The 21,949-nt window shown below is 43.8% G+C and overlaps 1 protein-coding gene across 1 annotated transcript in view; it reads left to right on the top strand.

The window, feature by feature from the left end:
- HHATL (hedgehog acyltransferase like) overlaps positions 1 to 21,949 on the top strand; it is a 135,218-nt gene that overhangs the window by 90,393 nt on the left and 22,876 nt on the right. The window contains exons 10-11 of the mRNA XM_085628794.1: positions 10,555 to 10,756; positions 19,844 to 19,985. Of these exons, the coding sequence (XP_085484920.1) occupies positions 10,555 to 10,756; positions 19,844 to 19,985 (344 nt within the window). The remainder of the gene's footprint in view (positions 1 to 10,554; positions 10,757 to 19,843; positions 19,986 to 21,949) is intronic.

The raw sequence follows: 21,949 nt of genomic DNA, 5'->3' as shown, positions 1-21,949 counted from the left end.
GCTGTGTTTAAGGGTGGTCCAACCACGGGGATCAAGTTGGGGCTTTTGACCTGCTGAATTACAGGTACAGTGATCCGGGTTGTAGGCGATAGCTGCTGATGCCGTTACCGATACTCTGTTTTCTATAATAAAAAGATTTAAACCTAAAGAGAAGCAGCCATCAGCAGCCTGTGCAAAGGAGAGAGAGGAGTCAAATAAAAAGCCCAGATTTCTGGCTGCAATGACAGAGAAAGAAGGGAAGTCCAATTCTCAAGGCCTGGAAAGAGGATGCCATGGCAGAGGCTGTTTGCAGAAGGTGATAACCTCAGTGTTATCATTGGTGAGTTTCAGACCGTTTACATCTATACTCTCTGCTACCTCGGACACACAGGAGTGAAAAACCTGTTGAGTGGAAGGAATGTTGGTTGAAATGTAGAGGATGATCGGTGTATCATTGGTGTACGTGTCAACACTGAAGGACCGCGCAAGAGGACCAAAGGGGACATGTAGACATTAAAGAGGGTGGGATTGAGATAGGAATCTTGGAGTATACAGCAGGTGGTTTCAGGAGGAGATTATCTACATGGTGGCATCTCCCTGTTAGAGAGTTAAAAGAGAAGCAGTCTGAGGCCTTGGCCACAAATACTGGATAGGGATAGCCTTGTGATGAGTGTGATATGAGAGACCGTGTCAAATCCTGCAGACAGATTGAGTAGGACCAAAGCAGCATGTCCATCATGGTCCAGAATTAAACCGATAGTTGCACGGTTTCAGTACTACGGGCCTATGGGCAATGCAGAAGCCAGACTGAGCTGGGTACAGTAAGTTGTGGGCTTCTAAAAAGTGCAAGAGACATCGCTTAATTTGAGCCAGTGGTTCCCGGTGTTCAGCGCGTCACTTAATTGTCCACACCAGCCCTTATGACAGTCTGCCACACAATGGTGTTGTCAGGTAAACTTAGAGATGAGCACAACAGTTTATTAATTCAATACACAATAAAAATGACTAATACTTACCACCCGGGTTGTTTTATAGCTATGGGGCCCTGTAATTGTCACACTTTTATGAGTAGGATGACTAGTAGTGTGTTGATTGGTGCTGTCATTGGCAGCTCTGGCTGAGGCAACAGGTGGTAAAAACCAAAGGAAATGATGGACGGAGTGTTGAACATTGCAAGCACTCACCCCCAGTCAACTGATCTGGGTTTAATCCATCACCGTTCTTTAGCCCACTCTGCCACCCCAGTTCAGACATGGCCATATGTAAATCAGTCTGACCCTGTGCCTCATGGGAACAGTCCAGCCCGAACTGCCAAGCAATGTCTTCCCTGGACCGGAAACAAGCTACCTAGGACCGGTTTCTGGCATTTCAGCCGTCTTCAGCCAGGCTTGCTTGAATCCAGTGGCAAAGTGAGCAAGGGACTCATGTCTGAGCATACCCTGCCAACTTATGGCGAACAAAGCAAAAACCAAAGGAAATGATGGACGGAGTGTTGAACATTGCAAGCACTCACTTTGTAATTATCTTTCCCCTCTCCTGAGCGCAAGCAAATGCGAGGTATTCTAGCTTTATCACTTGTCTAATGGGCGCCATATTGATAGAACAAAGATGGAGGACTACATTATTTTGACTACAGGAGAAATTTAGCTAGGTTTTATTGTCCTGTAAAAATGTAAACTTTCAGTCCCTAGTTTTCACATTCCTTTTTACAATTGTTACTGTTTTTGCTCTATTTCTCGTCTGGTATGTGTCTGATGTTTCTATTGCTTTTCTTAACTACAGTCAGGGACTACATTGTTATTATTTTTCTCTTGTAAACTGTTAATGTCAGATTGTTTCTTCTGTGTTTATGCTAGTGCATCTTATTGCGTACTTGTGAGTTGCTTTGCAGAAGTCTGTCGGGAAACCATCCAGCTCCTACTTATACCAAAAAAGTGTTCTGTCCAACTGTGCTGAGCAAAAGGAACATCTTGTTTTTCTTTATCCATCAAATATGTATTTTCAGTTAGCATTTAATTATTAACAGTTCTGTATTTCTTTCAGTTGTAAGCATTACTACAAGATATGCCATATGTAGTAGTATGTGGGTGCCCATACTTATGGTGGCAACATAAACTGTTGTGTAGGATATCAGGCAAATGAGGAGTTGGCAGATGTACATAACATTACATTCTATACATACTGATCTGATAAAGGATCTTGGTGCTAACTCCATCCGACTTACTTGACCCCCAAGCGGAGAGGGCAAATGTACCCAGGGGCCTTGACAAACTGTCCAGGTGTAGGGGAGTGGAGGCAAACTTTATCCGCTGATAGAGCCCTTCTGGGAGGAAGTGCTAGGGTGATTATTTGAGCTGGCATGGAGACTGGTCCCTAGAGAGCTAGAGACTTTCTTACTGGATTCAACAGTGTGCACCATATATCATATATCAACTGTATTTGTGCTCATTTGAGCCATAAAAGTGCACAAAGCAAAACAGTATATATACTTAAAAAACATTATAAAAATCATCCAATTCATAGCAATGGATTAAATATTCAGACAACATCAGTCATCAAAGAGAATGCAACAAAGCTCAGATAAAACCAATGGACCAAAACCTCAAAGGAAATCCTAAAAGGAAACTCATTAGGGGTCCGCTATGTCCCCCTGGGTTATCTAATCAGAAACTCAAACATATTGAGGACGATCAGTTCTACGATGAAAGTATGAAGATCTATCATAAAAATCAAGATAAAATTCATAATAACCACATAAAATTCCTAAAACATCATACAAGAACTGTAGCCATCTGCTTAATAGCGCGTTCAATATTATGTAGCTGCAAAAAAGCAAACGTTGATCATGGGTGAGGTTTGCTGGTAAATAGAGGCAGCTCTGCAGTAGCAAATGTTGGCCGCCCTGAAAATGGGCAGCAACTAGCATTTCCTCAGCAACGAGTAAAATTTACAAAATAGGAGGAAATATAAGGTAGTCTGTGGAGAAAGGTCGTCAAATGGCATTATGGGAGTAGTGTAAAATAAGTGCCTTGTGATGGAAAGGCAGCAAGAAAGTGCACCGTGCAAAGCCTGAGTCTCATTAATAAACATTTATGGTGTAAATTTCCCACCCATACTAAGTATGGCGCAGGACTTTTAACCAGACAAATCCCCATATAGGACTGGACCATCGGTTTGTCTACAGCACTCCGCATTCGGTTCTCCAGGCATCCCTCTAAAAATGCAAACTTCAAAGTCCTATTATAGCTGGCTAAAGCAGTGCTAGGAGAGGTAAACAAGCCCACCGTCCCATGCTTTAACATAGATTCTGTCTTTACTTCAGCCAAGGAATACTCAGGCAGTGGTTGAGTGTGAAGAAGTCTGCAAGCACAGCCCTATTAAAAGATGTCTGGCTTTGGTCCTGATTCTAAGCCACAAAAAGATGGGCTGCGTTTTAATAAAGTCTCCAAAACAATCAGACATGTTTGTAGATTTGTCGACCTATAACCGATGCATAGCGATGTCCTGGAAGGCGGCAGCCTCGGGAAATGGCTGAGGTACCTATGAAAATGGGCCACTTCAGAATATGATGCTCTCTCGGGCCCCTCGGCAGCAGGAGGTTTAGAGCTTGGTACAGACAGTGGGACAGGTTCCTAGAAAAGTTAGATGCCAAGTCAGACAACCAACCCCCTTGAAGCCGTAGATATACATCGTATCAACGTGTAATGCAAATGGTTAATGCCCCCACGGCCTTGTGGGGTAAGGGCAGATGTTACACATTATTGTCTAAACTGGGGGCTTGATCCAACCATTCTTCCTGCTGCACCCCTGCTGCTCCATCGTGCCCTTAGTTGTCTTTATCCCCAATTACGAATGCTCCAAATGTGATCCATGTAATCGTAACCAATTGACCAATGTTTGCTTATTAGACGAATGGCTTATCTAGGTTAATTTTTGATTTGTTCAATTTATTAGTTTAAACGACTGCCACATTTCTCACCGACTCCTGGATCACAATGATTGGGAAGTACGATTTCTATATTGTGCAAACTTGATTGAAGTGACATGGCTATTAAAGGCTAGATACTCCTTTGAAACGATGTTTTATAGGGGACAGCTTAAGGATTTCTGGGGCCTTGGGCCAAAGGTATTTTGGGGGCCCCTGTTCAGAACAGCTTTGAATTAATGATCCAGTTGCAGCTCTTTCGTGCCCTCTTTGGCCAGTGCACAGGCACACTGGTCCAAATTCAAAATCTGTTTGCATCTAATATTCAGGGATTGTGACATGCTTTTTTCAACATTATAACGCAGCAGCAGCAGCTCACTGATATTATTGCAAATAATCACTGTGACTTCCTCCTATTTCTCATATGTAAGGTCCTGTTTTGATCTAAAACAAGCTTTTTATGGATATTGCATGGTCATATTAAAAATAAATTCAAGGAAAGCAGCATTTAAAACAATCTGTTTAAGAACTGTTCAAGGTCATCAGGGGAAGAATCACTACAGAACAGAGCTGGCTCTATCAGACTCCCAGCCCCCTGAAAGGCTGGGGCCCATGCCTTAAAACATCTTTGTGTTTATGCTCTGATATCATTAAAATGAATAAGGAGTTATGGTCAAAAAGAAAATAATGAAGGATCAAACAACTCAAAGAGGCCGACTAAGCTTCTCGGACACATTTTTCTCAATCTGTGCCCAAACTTTGCATGTCCACAGTTTGCTCCGGGTACATTTCGGCAGGTCAAATCAAACAAGATGTATTGAGGGAAAAAGACCAGTAAATACAGAAACATGAAGATTTTAATTCAGTTTATAGTGCGAAAGCCTGCATGTTAGCCGCCATTTTGGGGAAAACGTGTAACGGGCTGAATTTGTCGCGCCCCAATAAATTCCATACCCCATTGAATCGGTTATTAGTAGGTCCAATAAGTATTGTGTACATCTGTGGAACAATCGTAATCATTCCATAAAGAGTTTTCTCAACATCAAAGAGGAAAGTCCAAGAGACTTCCCTTTCCTTAGTACTGTGCAAAGGCCCAACTCCAAAAAGAAAGAGTGACATCAAAACCAAAAAGCAACACTGCTTACCACATTTAGGGTTGTTAGGGGCACTCAATTACCAACAATTATTATGTAAATGTCCAGTATTTGTAAAGCGCAAACAATTACCCGAGGGCGTCAAGGCGCTGGTGGCCGTCGGGAAGATTAAGCGAGCTATTGCCCAGAGTCACATGGTGCTGGGCTGATCTGCCGCCGGCGATCGAACTGTGAGCCCCCGGGTTCCAGAGTCAACTGCCTTGGCCGCTGTGCCACACCTCTTCCGAATTAGTATTATTGCACGAGTAGACCGAAACACCTCCAGAACAAGAAGTTCAACATTGAATGAAGAAAAAGTTCATAATGAATGGTTGGAAACTGAGGTGGTCTTGTGGCATTGACTTAGAAAGAGAGGACCTCCTGGAGTTTTAGAACTGGGACAGAAAAGAGTTTTCAGACAGAATTTGCTTTGCAGTCACTAGAAACAACCAACGGTTAGTTCCTTGAAGATCTCAACTCACTATCAAGTGCATAGAAAATACATTTTAAAGATCGACATTTCAGTCTTTGCAAATGATAAATTGTCTGCTCATTGCGATGAACTTTGAGTTTCAAGTGACTGTCTTCTCAGAGCCATTGAAGTTGTGCCACTGTAGGTGGGATATGCTTCAGATGACTAGTCCCTTACAAAAGCCTTGCCACAGCATTCTTTACTCATTGTAGCCAACATATCAACTGGATATAGAGTGTTAGGTCATGCTCAAGGGCACTCTATTAGCATAGACCAGTCTTAATGCATGAGTGCTCGTGGAATCATGGTGACTATGTTGAGGAAGGACTCTACAGAAGCATTAAGTGGAAAACATATAAAGAAAAAACAATTCTCAAATAAGTTCCCATTGAGAGTGGAGCTTCATCTACAAGGGCTGATTTTCATACACAGGCTGGTGTGGGTCAAGCCCCTAACAATGGAGATCAGGAGTCCAATGTCCACAGTTCTGCAGTGTCACCAATGAAAAATAATGTTGGTTTTAGCTGCTTTCAGTTTGAGCGAGGTGACAAGCATCCATCCACTGACTGCTTCTAGACTAGATATGCCCCATTTCAATGGCTCATGGTCTGCATTTTTCCACATAGGACTAGAGGAAACCAAAGGAAGCAATGAAAAGTACTAACAGTTGGATACACAGATTTAATGGGATGGGTAACAAGAATGTATTCTGGATACTCGACATGAAGAATTAAAAAGGATTTTTTTGAAAAAAGGTATAGTTGCAACTGATTGAGAATTATTGAACAAAGAAGAACAAAGCCAAGTTAGAGCTGCAATTCCAAACCATAAATAGTTCACATTTCTTGGAACTCATGATTGAAATTGTAAGAGCCATCTCACAGATTTGATTGGATCAGTGCTCTGGCACCTTAAGTATTTGCTGCTCTGTGTAGGTTGCCTGCAAACAAAACAAAGAGAAAAATCCAGAATCAGTTTTCTGTGTAAGCAAGACTGACCACTTATCTGACTGCGTTCGCTAACAGCTTTGTTGGATGTTGTAACTTTGATATTAGACAGCGGTTGCAGTGGAATTTGAAGTCCAGGAAAAGGTTTTTGAAGAGTAGAACAAGTTTGAAAGGGTCAACACTGATCACAACTTAATGACTAGATGATTAATGAGAATAGATATGGGGAGGGAGGTTTGTGATATTCCTTAGCAGGTGGGGAGAACATTGGTTATATGAAGGAAGAATCAGTCATACTGTTATCCAGAGTGCAGCCATTTTGTCTAATAAAAAGCTGTGATGACGACAGCCTTCGGTGATATATACACCTATGTCGAACATTGACTAGAGACAATGGGGAGTCCAGAGCAGATGGATTTCATGACTATCTGAGCAGACAGAACAACATTGGTTAAAGAACTTTTTCACAATACAGGAGGTGATGTGGTTCGGAATATGCTTGATAATGTTTCTAAACTAGGCTTGCTTATTGAAGTGCCCTCATGCAAGATCCTTGAAACATGCACATGCAGCCCTTGTTTCTGGGTCTTTGAATGGACAAGGGATTTACAGAGTATATTCATGGAGATATTTTCTGCTTGTAAATAGCTCCCTAATGAACCATCTTACAGGGCTGCTCGCTGTTGTCTGTCCCATCAAATACAAGATTTCAGCTCAACCCTTTGAGGTTTCCTTGTTCGGTAATGATTAACATTTAAGCTTTTGCTTCGGTCATGGCTCTATTTGTACATTATGTTTTGCACTTACCTTCACAATGATTGTCCTTTGTTTGCACGATATAGATCAAGGCGCTGCAATGCCCAATAGGCCCTTCGACGGGGCTCTTTGCCGGAGATCTTTTCTTTCCCGCAGATTTAAGGTGCATGAGTGAATGGCAAAAAATTTGAGTAGAATGGGTAAGTGTAAGGTGTGTTAAAAATGATTAAGGGGATCCGAAGCTAGAACTAGGTATTAATAATAGGATCCTTTTGTCAAGGATAAAAACGTGGTTTGAGCATAGAATAGATATATTGGTCTATTTAGCTGCAGTCTGTTCTAGTTCTTGCTTTGGATCCCTTGGTCATTTTTAACACACCTTACCGCTACCCATTCTAATCTTTTCTCACTGATCACAGTCAAACAGTAGTTCTAGGATCTATCACCAGAAAAAAGCCCCACCTCAGGGGTACCCCAGGGCTCTGCTCTTAGCCCATTATTGTTCAACATATATATGGCCCCACACATTGAGTTAATCTCTTCCTTTGTCATCAAAACGACATCATATGCAGGTGACACACAACTTATCGTGGAACTGGACAAAGCATCCAAAAGCTAAGAGTCAAACTTCAAACCTTGTGTAACTGAGGTAATTCAGTGGCTGCAATTCAACCATCTAAAATGCAACACGGAAAAAACAGAGATCATGCTCCTAGGTAAGACCAGCACCTTCAATCTGATAACATGGTGGCTAGTTTCCGGACCTCCTCCGCCTAACACCATCATGGTAGTAAAAAATCTAGGGGTAAAATGTAATGCTGCTCTATCCATTAAGCCACAAACTCTTTCAGTGGCCAGAGCATGTTTCAACCTGATAAAATCCTTAAAAACATTATTTGAATACCTCCTACTTGCAGCTAGAAAGACAGTTGCCGTTGCACTAATTACCTCCAGACTAGACTATTGTAACAGTCTGTATGCAGGCACATCTAAACAAACGCTTCAAAAATTGCAGGTAGGGCAGAATACAGCTGCTAGGCTCGTGCTGAAACTGCCACGTCACTCCTCTGCCTCAGCTGCCCTCAATGCCCTCCATTGGCTCCCTATGCACAAGATAATTTTATTTAAAATACTCTTGCTAACCTTCAGAGCATATAGATTAATAGCTCCCAAATACCTAGATTCCAGATTCACTCCTCATATCCCCTCCCGCACCTTGAAATCATCCTCAGCTCATCTTCTTAAACCTCCTACATTTAGGTGTGAGACCAAAGGTGGGAAATCCTTTGAAGACTTAGGAACAAAGGCTTGGAATCAACTCCCTAAACAGATGAGATATATCGACTCTGAGAACCTGTTTAAGAAAAATCTTAAAATGTGGATAGTCTCATCCACTGACGCAATGTGCCAAGCACTTATTCGATATTATCATCATCCTCCCTCCCTCCTGGTGTCGCGAAACTCCGCTTTCACCCGCATAGCGCCAAGATGCTTCTCAGGGAGTGAAAGTTGTGCTCTACAAATACTATATTTAATACAATCAATAAATACAATCAATATGTCAGGCCTGCTGCCTTTATTGGAACTTTTCATAATAAACAGACCAGACCTATAGAATTGGAAATATTTTTTCCTGGTGAGCCAATCAGGACTCTAGTTGTTACCATTTGCTTGTCACCATCACCATCTGAGGCCGCGTGTAATGAGCTTAAGCTTCCCCACAACACAACCATCAGGCATACATAGCATACAAAAGTGCAGTTGGCAAAGCAACATTCTATTTCCCCTAAGAGGACGTAACAAGGATCCTGAAAGTGCAAATCTTTTATACCCATGTTTTTTCAGCAGCGGTAACCAACACCCAAACCCTTGCCTACCACGTTAATCATTGAGAGTCCATCCAACAAAATACCTGTTGGCAGCTTTAATACAGAGTAATAACAATCTTCCCTTAAATGCCTATTGACTTTAACATATGCTCTATAAAATTAGGAACATGTACACAATGCAGGTTTGTACGTGCAACAACACTGTCCAGATTACTTATATTAAACACATATTGGGTAGTTTTGCTCCGGTACCATGCAATTTTGCACTAGTGTTGGAATTGTGTACTTGTCATGAACCGACGCTTGTGTACGCCAATTAGTAAAAAAATAAAATGCTGTTAGTGCTTTGGATAAGTTGTGCAAATGTTGCTTTTTGCATTGACCATGGGTACAAATACCAGTGTAAATGGCGTGGCAGTTGTTCAAAATTACATGGAAACAGTGCAAAGTTGCTCTGACCCTGTCCACCTGAATGTGGGGCTGTCTTGCCAGCATATTAGTTAGCGAGTTATGCTCTTGCTGCTGACTTTTGGAGTGGTCTTCAGGCTACAGGTTCAAATCCAGCTAAAACCAAAACAATCCTTCACCCATCCAAGAACAATGAAGGACTGTTACCAGTGCCGGCTCCACCGCTAAGGTAGAGGAACGTCACCCCACTGCTTTTAATCAGTGTAAATAAAGGAAAAATAAAATTATGATAATTCAATGTTATTATCATTGCCAAGCTGTGGCAGTGTGGCAGATTGGCAGGGCGGGCGGGGCTGCTCGGCTCTCAGATCCAGAGAGGAGTAGTGGGCACTCTGTAACGTGCACCTGAATGTTTGGCCGGCTGTCTCGGGCCAAATGTTCATGCGCACTTTGCATGTTCTCCACCCAGGATGCATTACAGCCTGGGTGGAGAACATGCCCAGGCCCTCAGTCACCATCTGAATGCTGAACCACAGCACTCAGACCAATCACAACGCTACATTGCAGCGTAGTGATTGGCTCAGTGGAGCCTGGAAGCGTGGGTGCTTCCAGTTCCGGCACAGGGAGTTGCGAACAGGAAAGACGCAGGGAGAGGAGAGAGACGCAGCAAAGAGGTAAGAGTTATTTACTTTTTCTTTCCCCAGAATCGCCTCCCCGCCGGCCCGTCACCCCCGATTCTGAATATACTGAATATAGTGGTACTAACACTCAATTTTAAAGCGCATGGAAATGTCTAAAACTGTGACTGAAACACAACATAAAAATCTTACAAATCTGTCAAATGTAATCTACAAAAATGCTTATTCTGTTTTATTTTTCAAGTAGTTTACCTCTAGACCAAGCTATGAAGTTGCAGTTCTGTGCACAGAACTAATGTTAATATTTGTGCGATGAGGTCAAATGTCAGTCAGCCTGTCCTCCATACGTTGTCTCTGTTGAAGGCGTTCCACACACATTCACTGATTGCACTTCATGCAAGTAAAGGTCGCTCTGTAGCTCCTTGAAACCTAAGCGCTAACCAAGTATCTCTTGTATCATTCCCTAGGTATGTCTATGACTTCCTTGGAGAAAATCACGATAACATTGTGAAGGAGCTGCTGGCCACCGTGTCCACCTTTGCCGTCACCACCCTGTGGCTCGGCCCTTGTGAAATTGTTTACATCTGGTCCGTTTTCAACTGTTTTGGTCTAAACTTTGAGCTTTGGGTACAGAAATTTTTCCAGTTGCAACCATTTGCTCGTATGGAGGTAAGAAGGGCTCCCCCATATCGTATGTATACTAATACAGTCGGATATTTAAAGTTAACCATTGGGAATTCTTGAAGCCCAGCTGGTTCACATTGCGGCAAACAAGTAAAAAGAGTGAGAACGTATAGAAAATCCTGCTTGTGGGTTGGATATGGCTCATCCTTATAACAAGTCAAAATACAAGGCCAATCTTCAAAAATGTCAATTGTCCTAGTTACCTTCTTGATCACTTCAAATGTATGGGGTTATTTAAAAAGAAATTGTACAGAGTTAACCTATCTACATTGACAATGGTTCATATTTGACCCAGACATAATTTCTCTTAAACCGGTGTAATCTTGCTTAATTTTGTGAATTTCGCATTCCACTTGTTATGCAAAATTCACTAAGTGGCTCCTTTATGCCATGTCCAGGGGCATCGGAATTTCTGGAACGCTTCTGACTGTCGCTTTTGGCACATGTGATTTTTTGGAGCTATCTTTTTAGGGTTAAATCCTCACCTCCACAACAGACGAGAGGACGCTTTTTAATGCTAAAATATAGCGCTAAATTCCAGTTTTGCATTTTACATAGTTTTGTTTAATTTCACCGAATTTTTGCAGAATCTTGTGTAATTATGTAAACGCAAAGTCTGCTAAGAAAGGATTACCCCAAGACGTGGTGGCTAAGATTTCCACACCCAATGCGCACTTCCTGCCAAAGATTTAGGCCCAGATGAACGACTTTTTTTGCAGTCGCAGAGGGGGTTTTGGCCCCTTTGCAACTGCAAAATAGGTCTACCCAATGTACTAACCCTATTTTGTGAGTCGCTAATCAATTAGCGACTTGCAAAATAGGGTTAGCGACTCGCTATTAGGAAGGGGCGTGCCAAGGGCGTCCCTTCCCAATAACGACTCCAAAACCTATGTATGAATGTTTTGCGACTGCAAAAGACTCGCAGTTTACCACCCTTCTCAGAAGGGTAGTAAATCAGGGAAATTGGCCACATTTGGTGAACTCCAGACTAAATACCAACTGGCATAATCCGAGACTTTTAGGTATTTGCAGGTAAGTCATGCTGTTTCGTCTGCCCTGCCAAAGGGTGCCCCTCTCCCTGACTCTTCCCCCCTGGAGGACCAGTTGTTATTGGACCCCATGGACCACAAGGCCATCTCACTTACTTATAAGAAACTGGTTAATAACCGGGTAGATCCGATGCAGAAGTTGAGGGTGGGCGGGGAGAAAGACCTGGGAATGATGGAGGACGATGACTGGCGAGATGCACTGGTCTCCTCTCTGGAGGTGGCCATCCCCATGCGGCTCCTCCAGCTCAAAATCCCCCATCGGGTCTACTTTGATGCTAAGCTCCTGTTTAAATTAGGTAAATGCCCTGACCCGCTCTGTCTTCGGCGCTGCAATCAATTGGATACCTTTATTCACATAATATGGGAATGCCCACAAATCCAGTGATATTGGAAAAGGATTGCCCGCCAACTCGAGAGGACATGTTACAAGTCCCTAAAGCTATCTCCTCACCCCTGCCTGCTTAATATTTGGGGGGCGACTGACCTTCCTCAGGCTGAACAGGCTTGGGCCTCAATGGGCTTCATCATTGCGAAGCGAAACATTGCACAGAAATGGGGGGTGGATGCGGTTCCGCTCTTGGGTGATTGGGCAAAGGATATGGATACCGCAATGATTGCCGAAAAGACGGTGTTCAAGGGTCGAGGATGCCCCAGGAAATGGGACCATAAATGGGGAAAATGGAATAAGTACAGAGGGGACATTTGCATCTCCCCGACGGTGGAGCTGCAGAGAGATAGGCGAACGCTTATGGCCCAGTTGACAGCAGAGGTGGTGTCTGCTCCTCCTCCTGACTAGCAGCTATGCGGCCTCCAGACCTCCGTCATTTGCTGTACCATGATCTGTAGCTTTTCAGATAGCAGGTATCTTGTGGATGATCAGACATTGTATGGATGTAGTGAACTGTAACGATCCCCGCTTAATTTATATGTGGATGTAAAAGTGAAAACATTGTATTGGAGAAACCACTATGGTGAAGATGCATGATTTGTACCGATGCACTGTTGTTGAAAATAAATAAAAAGATAATTTAAAAAAAAAAAGAAGGGTGGTAAAGCACTTGCAGACCGGAAGGGGGTCCCCAGGGGACCCCTGTCCCTTTGGGAGTGGATGCGCAAATATTTTTTAAGAGCTGGCAGTGGTCTTAGGGACCATTGTCTGCCCTTAAAAAATTAAACTGAAATGTTTCATTTTTATTTTTTAAATGCACCCCGTTCAGGGCCGGACTGGGAACCAAATGTAGCCCTGGAAAATGTTGTCAGACCAGCCCCCATGCTGCGTGCAGCAGGTGTGCACAATGAGCGAGCTCAACAGCTACAAGGTGGGGTTTGGGGAGTATTTCTCCCAAGAAATGTTGGGAAAAATTGTGAAAATGGTGTACCAGGCCACAAGGGAAAAGGTCACTTCTGCTCAAGGGAACAGAAGAAAGGCCTGAGGTCTGCTCAGAGCCCGTCACACAGATGAGAGGCCTGTTTCCATTGTGGAGTGGCCTTTCATACAAGAGGGAGGGAGGCTGCACAAATGTCCCTGAACCAACAAGGACTGCCGGTGTGTTTTTTGCTGCACAGATGGTAGTATTCGCCTGAGACTCTCAAAGAGCTCTCCTAGCCCTTAGTGAGACCACCAGGCCAGCAGTGAGAGCCCCTGATGCTGCAGGGCTGTGGGAGGCTGGAGCAGCCTGAACCTGCTGAACCTGCTGCACAGTGTCAGCGACTGACTGACCGCATGTGCTTTAAATCAAGGGATTTTCATTTCATTTTAAAGCGTGGCTCGCATGCACTCTTCACTGTACTGGCAGGCAAACCTGCCCCGAGCACCTCCCCACGCCCTGAGTCACACCCATCCAGGAATGTGTGTGTCTAGCACCAATGCCTGCCTATATACTTGAGTCACATACCTACCATAGGCACAATGATAAGGGAGTGCAGGAGTCTGGCTGTTTTACCTGCCATCCGCTTTTTGTCATCATTTTCTGTTTCCTGTGCTCTCATTCAATGAGGACAAGTGCCAAGGTAGCTGTTTTCAGTGCGCATGTACAGGCATGTGTGTGCGTCCTAAAACAGCTCCAAACAATTAAAACGGGCAGCAATTGCAAAATACTATGGGACCGCATAAGTTGCACCGCTACTTGAGAGGACAAAGAACGGACTCCCGGGTGCCGAAACCGGCCTCCGTGGGTCAAGACCTCCCGGAGCGTTGCCCGCTTGATCGGCTGGCCAGTCCGGCCATGATCCCGTTTTCCTTTAAGGAAAATGGACTGCATTTTTTAAAAAACTACTTTATTGGCAAAGCAGTCCCAGACATGGTGGTCTGCTGACCCCAGCATGCCACCATGCCTGGGAGTGAAACCCATTTCCAATGGGTCGCAAATTGCGAAAGCTTCATTAATATTCATGAGGCATGCAATTTGCGACCTCATTGGGAATCGCAAACGGTGTCTGAGACACTGTTGTACATTGGATTTTGCAACTCGCAAATTGCGACTCTCAATTTGTCACAATTTGTGAGTCACAAATTCCAATGGTCGTACATCTAGCCCTTAGAGTTTTTGTTTTCTCAAGGCTAGCACTTCGAGAAGAAGGGATTTAGAGGTCCAAAAGTGATTTTATTCTACTTAGATAATTTGTGGAAAAGACATTTCGGAGCAGCACGAAGCATTGCCTTATGAGTGATGCAAGCTAGTTTGAGGATACTCCTGGCTTCTATGTGAAACCACTTAAGCGCAGGTCTGGACTGGAAACCAACACCCTCCCCTGTAAAAATATTCATCCCAACCCCCATTCTCTTCCTATTTCTTTCTTTCCTATCTCTCTTTCTGTTTTTGCACCTACTGCCATCTATTTCATGGAGCTGAAGACAGAGGCAGCAGTCGTCCACTTTCCTGAGGCAGTGGCTAGAAGAACAGCCTAGGGGTGCTTTGAGAGGAGCATGGCGTATTTTTGGAATTCTGATGTAAAGGGAGTTACCTTAGTCCAACCACAGAAGATTGATCGACTTGTCCAGGATTAAAGGTTTGATTCCTCAAAGAGTTCGCTTTGAAATTGTGTCCCTCTTTCTAGTGAGATGATAGGAGCATGAAGGTTCAGGTTCTTGTTACTTGCTCAAAATGAAATCAAGAGATCTGGCGCACTTCAGGATATAGGGGCTGGGGTTCATCCAAGTTTGATGTGGGCTGTAGCTGTTCAGCTATAATTAATGGATAATGACTTAATAATCATAGGTCCACATGCATCAAGCATTTTTTCCCTTGAAAACGGGACGATTTGCAGAATCGGCCTGTTTGCCAGGGGGAAAAGGCCTTTTCTGATGCATCAAAGGCTTTCCATTTGCAAATTAGGTAATCGCAATTTTTTGCACTTACCTAAATTGCAAATGCATTTAGGGAATCGCAATTTGTGATTCCCTAAATGTGATGCATCAAGCCTTTCCTAAATGCAGACTGCACATTTAGGAAACGCTAATAACCATCAACAAAAGTGCATTTTTCAAAGAGAAATGTGGCTCACACACAAGGGCATGTCTGTGCACCACATGTGAAGACTTACCTTTTGGGGGGATGCATCAGGGGGGGCCTTACGCACCCTGGCACCCTTGAAATTGCACTTGCAATTTGCGATTACCAATTTGGTAATCGCAATTTGCGAATGCATTCCCATTCATACCCATGGGCCTATAGGCCCATAGGAATGAATGGAGTGACATTACCTAATAGCGATGCGCAATTTGCGAATCGCTATTTGGTAATGTTTAGGAATGTAATTCGATTCCTACATGCATAAGGAATTGTGATTCCTAAATAGTGATTCCTTAAAAATCGCTATTTAGGAATCGCAATTCCTTATGTTGATGCATGTGCCCCATAGATTGTGCAAGAAAAATTATTCTATGGTTGCAGATGTTAAAGGTGTGTGTGTGTGTGTGTGTGTGTGTGTGTGTGTGTGTGTGTGTGTGTGTTTATATATATATATCACATGGGATCATGGAAAATGGCTGGAAAAATATACGGTCACATGAAAGTTGGGAATCAATATTTAATGTCCACCATCCATAGGATCAGTGTAATCTTTTGTATACTTCGGTTGAATAGGAAAAGGTGGGGAACGACAACCTGTGAAACCATTTTGGAGGTGATGGAGTTAGATTCAGGATAAAGGACATTAAATAATGTGGTGGCGACTGAGGTTCTCAAAGTGCTGAAATGGATATGAAAGTATATAGGGCCAGATGTATGACCATTAAGTTTGACAAGTCGCAAATTGCGCAAAATTGTGGCTCGCAACTTGCTAAACATAATGTACAACAGTGTCTCTGACACTGTATGCGATTCCCAATGGGGTCGCAAATCCATGCCTCATGAATATTCACGAGGCTGTCGCAATTTGCGCCCCGATTGGGAATGGCTAACACTCCCAGGGATGGTGGCCTGCTGGGGTCAGCAGACCACCATGCCTGTGACTGTTTTTTAATAAAGCAGGTCTTTTTCTTAACAGCAGCCTGTTTTCCTTAAAGAAAAACGGGATGCATTAAAAAAAATAATTAAACTTTTCAGTTACATTTTTTAAGGGCAGGCAATGGTCCCTGGGACACACTCACAAAGGGAAAGGGATCACCTGCGGACCCCTTCCTGTTTGGGAGTGGTTTACCACCTACTTAAAGTAGGTGGTAAACTGCGAATGTTTTGCGACCCTTAAATGCGGTTGAAAAACAACAGTACATGGCATGGTGACTCACTATTAGGAAGGGATGCCCCTTCCTAATAGCGAGAGTCACAAATGCTATTTTGCGAGTCAGTGACTCGCAAAAGAGATTTGTACATGCCTGGAACCTTTTTTGCGGTTGCAAACGGGCCGATCACCCGTTTGCGGCCGTAAAATAAGGGTTGTACATCTGGCCCATATTACTTCAATTTCTACTCAGATTGGTCTCCCAGGAAAGGCGATAACACCTACACTTGCAAAAACTCTGTGACAGTTGCAGGACACATGGGTTTGTCCACAAGAGGAAATGCTGCCAACAAAGAGGAGACCATGTATACTATTAGCATGTTGAACACAATGTATAACACCATTTCCCTGAATATGAGCAAAATAGTAACAGTACACAGGCTCACTATATCGCAGGCACTAGGCCGCTCCATCCTGGAACCTATCAAGAACAAGACTGTAAACATCACTAAAGACGCAATATATCACTAAAACATGCTTAGGAGAGTGCTCATTTTACCTGAAAGGCTTCTCTGAGTATGCAGGTAGATAGGAAGTGGAAAGTCAGAGCGTAACCATGTTCTATTAGAGAGGATGTGCAGACACTAACTCATTTATAGCATGGTGGGCAGCCAACCAGGATCATGGAGGCCCCCGCTTCTGCTTCTCTGGAAGTCTGCCTGTCATATTTTGAGATCGCATTGCCTTCAGTGCAACCTCTACCACGGCATTGCATTGAAGGTAAAACAACTTGCTAAAGGGGTGCCATGTTTTTAGGTCTCGCCTGGTGAAAGCAGCGCATGCCCTCCTCTAGCCAGGAGAGCACCTTTTGGAATCAATTCTGCAAGGACTCTCATGCACGCGTCTGAAATGGACACAGATGGCTGCTCTCGCTATTTGTCCATTGCAAACAGCATGCACGTGTCTGTGGACAGTCCCACGCCATTTTGTTGCCATAGCAACAACATGCCGCTTCCCGTGTTTTTTTTTTTAATGTCGGGTCCCCCCAGGGCACAAGCAGGCAGTCACTTCTGTCTTTTTGCTGCGATCAGCTGTCCTGATAGAATTGGATGCCTGCTTGTGCTCTGGGGGAACTGCAGGACAGCCGTTATAAATAGGTCTCACATTTATGCGAGTTTGAGCTATTGACATTGCAAATGACAATGCCTTTTATTTATGTTTTAAAAACGAAAACAAGAATAAAAGGCATTGCCATTTGCAATGTCAATAGCTCAAACTCGTTGCTTGTTTTGCTTGCCAGCAAACATTTTTGTCTTTAAAAACAAACTTCCAAAGGTGAAATTTATTATAGGAAAATAAAAATCTACAACACTGATGTGCAAAGAATTTTTACCCTTTGCGTCCAGGCCATTGTTTTATTTCCCTGCCCAGGACGGCCACCCAGACAGAAAAATCCAATGATTATCGCCCCATCCTAAATGTGATGCAGTGATTGCCACTGTGACTGGGCAGACCAGTGGCAGAAGTGCCACTTGGTCAAAGGATTCTGACTTTGCAGCCAGTTAGCTCCACTGGTGGAAACTCAGCAGTTGCGCCGCGTCTAGATGAGGTTGGGGAACTGTGAATTTGACGGGCTTGATAACTGTTGTTTGTTTGCAAGATGCCTCGCATCTCCACCATACTCAATATGACTCAGTCCTTTCTCTATTGCCTTTTATACAACTTCAGGGAGAACCTCACTTTTCCTTGAAGCATCCAAACCATCAAAGTCTCTCAGTCTATTTTACCATAATGACCGTTTTAGATTAGTCTCTTTTACACTTTGAACGTGTTGGACTGTCAGGATATGCGGAGTACTGTGATCTCTCCATAGCTTAGAATACCTTCTGCCAATATCCCCTCATGTCACATCCGACATGCCCTTAGGACAAACCTCTTCTCTAGAAGTGGCCCCTTTCCAACAGGATCCAACCATGGTACCCTGCACTAGGGCGGCAGGGGGCGCAATGCGGCCACTTGGCTAGTATAGTATGAAAGATTCGTAAGTAAGTAAATTGTGGCTAGTAATTACACTCTTTGATGCTGAGTTTAAGCACTGTAATCAGTCATGATGTGGTTAGAAAATTATATTTCCTCATATCTCAGTGGGCCAAATGTGTTACTTGCATTTGTTTTGGGAAAGCTTTTGTCTCTTAAATGGACTGCTCTCTGGTACGGTATGAAGCGATGTTCAGAAATATGATTGAAACTCGCCATTTTGTTTGCGAAGAGGTCAGCAATATTTGCGGTAATTACGACTCGCAGAGTATAGAGGTTGTAGCCATCCTCCATGCAACCTACAGGGAGCCGTATTAATTCTTTGCCATGACTATCAATAGATAAGGAAATTGAATGAACTTTGCTTTTGTCTTAATGACATCCACAGACCCCCCATTGTGAAACACAGGTCTTAATTAGTCTCTGCATATATTGCTTCAAGGGTCACTCCACCAATCCGGGTTACCCAATTCAACTCAAAGCCAATGAGTGTGAGTTACTATAGACTCAGGGACCCCTCCCCTCATTCTGCCATGATCTCGTGGTACGCTACTGCTTCATATCAGTCCCCAGATATGTAAAGGAACCTACTGGTGGCCGAACCTTCTCAGTCATCAAAGCTAAGGCTTAGGATGCTCTTCCCTTTAAAATTAGATCACAAAAGGGCTACTCAGATTTAGTAAACTGCTATAAAAAAATAATCTATTTTCTCTGTAATGCTCCTCAGTTTCCTCATACTGTCTCCTTCGCCAGCACCAGGACACCCTTTCCCTCGGTAAATGGACACCTTATACTAAAGGCCACTGGCATTATGCGGCAGGGAAGGATCAAATTATGTGGTAGGGTTGACTAAATTATGAGGCATCAAAAGGCAAATTATGCAGCGTGATGCGTCACATTTTGTGACACCATTAGACCAGTCTATTTTAATTTGTACACATATTAATACTTCATGGGCAAAAGTTTCACCTTATTAATACCAGTTTAACATTCAAATACATCATTAAGCAACAGAAAGGTGACTGTTGAACCTTTGCGAAGGGGCCTTCCACTGTGCAGCAACCTGTGTCACCGCATGTTTAATAACTTTTCATCCATTTGTGCTAGAAAAATTTTTTCCTTAAAATCTGCAGATTCTGCAGCAGATGATGGATTGTGTGGCAAATGCGACAAATCCAAAATTCTGGGGAAAACTCCACAGTCACAAAATTGCATAGTTCCAGATGCCCTGCCTATGCATTTTAAATATCAAATATTACATGTGTTCACTGATTTTAATTTGCTTGCACTGTCCTCTTAATCTCTCATTTTATGTCATTGATAGGCCAACATGTCAGAAGCAATGTCTCGGAGAATCAGGGGCCTCTTCGGTGCTGCCAACTTCTGGGCCATTATTCTTTATAACATCCTGTCCCTGAACAGCTTGAACTTCGCTCTGCTTGTTTCCAAGAGGATTTTAATTACAGGTAAAAAACATCCTAATTCTTTCACTGCTTTCCAGAATTGATATTATAAATGCATCTATTCATGTGGAAAGAAGAGACCATGTGTCAGATGTGAAACCTTTCCTCTTCAATATTCCTGACTATTTACACCATTCTAGTCATTTTAGGGCTAGAGATCTAGCAAACTTCATGGAGAAGAGTTCTGAGAGGTTAGAAAATCAACATAAGCAAAAGGGGTGGTGGTCTCAGTTGTAGAAACGAATGGGGCTTACTGCCTGGCTACACACACTGCCCTTTTTTTTTAGAACACTGGCTGTGCCAGCTGATGTTTCTGGCTTGTTGGAATACCTCACCATCTGTCACTTTCAGTGAGTGACACCTCTAAAAGGGAACTTTGAGAAGGGCAAACATTGGGCCACAGACAAAAGTACTGGGGCCACCTACAAAAGTTTTTTATACACACGAACACCTATACATATCTATATTCACTGAAAAAAAAACAAAGGTTAAGGTGACGTTATAGTTTGGTGAATATGTCAGTGACAACATTAACGTTCTGAACTCAAAAAAACACAGAAATTCACTGGTTGTATTTAGCAGAGGTTACTATGACTTGTGCCATCGCCGTGCACCGCTTATGACCTCACATATTATATCACAATATACATGTTCTATGACACTATTTATGACATTTCAAATGACATAATTGATTACATCATTGATGGCATCATCCAATGAGTGTGTTAGTTTTTTTATAGTGTACATAGTGGCGGGTAACTACCATACTACTTTTCTACTTCATTTTGTGGAGCCGGTGTCTCGAAAATGCGTGTAAGTGTTTAGAAAATGCATGTGCTCCTACTGCATCAGTGGTGTGTAGAGGTATTGAACATGTTATAAATATTTGTATTGAAGAGTAACTCTGTGTGCAGACCCTATAGCAAAACCCCCACAGGCAGCCAACCCCACGGCGTGCACAACCTTCAGCCGTGTGCAGTGTGGGGTTGGCCACAAGGCTAAGCCTGCCACTAGGCCTGAGGCCAAAACCCCAGCAGGCAGCCAACACCACGCTGTGCACAACCTTTGGCTGTGTGCGCAGCGGGGGTTAGCCACAGGGCTTAGCCTGCCACCAGGCCCTGTGGGCAAACACCCAGCAGGCTGTCAACCCTATGCATGCACATCCTATGATGTGCACAGTGTAGGGTTGGTCTTCCGGGGTGGGGTAGCCACGCAGCATCTCTCTCCCCGAGTCTACTCAAGCTTGGGGACCCATTCCCCAGTGCCATCTGTATTTTTAAAGAGGCAGGGGGCCACGTGGACCTACTCCCCATTCCTTATTTGGTCCCGGAGACCCCATCACTGTGGCTCCATGACATTATAGAAGGGAGGAGGGCCACGTGTGTGCCTCCCCCTCCCTGAGCCTTGCTAGGCCCCGGGGGATCTCATGCCTTGGGGCTGTGTTTTATAAAAAATTATACAATTAAACATGGGAGAAGGACGAGAGGCCCCCTCCCTGAGCTTTTTGGGCCATGGGGACCCTCCCCCAGGGTCAAAATCTAAGGGGAGGTGGTGTGCAGCCCCCAACCTGAGCCTTAAAGTCCCTTAGAGACCCCATACCCTGGGGACAAATACAATAAAAAAAGGTGGTGTACAGCCCCCCTACAAACCCAAATAGGTTGCAGGGACCCTAGCCCCCAAGGTGGAGCCTTATTTACATTCAGAGCCTTATTTGACCCCACTCTGGGGCCAAATTATAAAGGGAGGGAGCTGCGCAGTCCCTCCTTCTGAGACCTGTTATGGCCCCGGGGACCCCATCTCCCAGGACGTTGCCTTATTTAAAAGAGGAGCCAGCTGCACATACCCCCTCCCCAAGTCTGTTAGGACCCCGGGCACCCCATCCCCTGGGGCCTCAATTACGTGTAGGTGGGTGCCCCAGTGCCCACCCGTGGCACACACAAACATCTTGTTGGTAGACACGGGGGACC

This window comes from Triturus cristatus, chromosome 10 (genome assembly GCF_964204655.1).
Source record: "Triturus cristatus chromosome 10, aTriCri1.1, whole genome shotgun sequence".
Taxonomy (NCBI): domain Eukaryota; kingdom Metazoa; phylum Chordata; class Amphibia; order Caudata; family Salamandridae; genus Triturus; species Triturus cristatus.
This window is presented reverse-complemented; position numbering and strand designations above follow the sequence as displayed.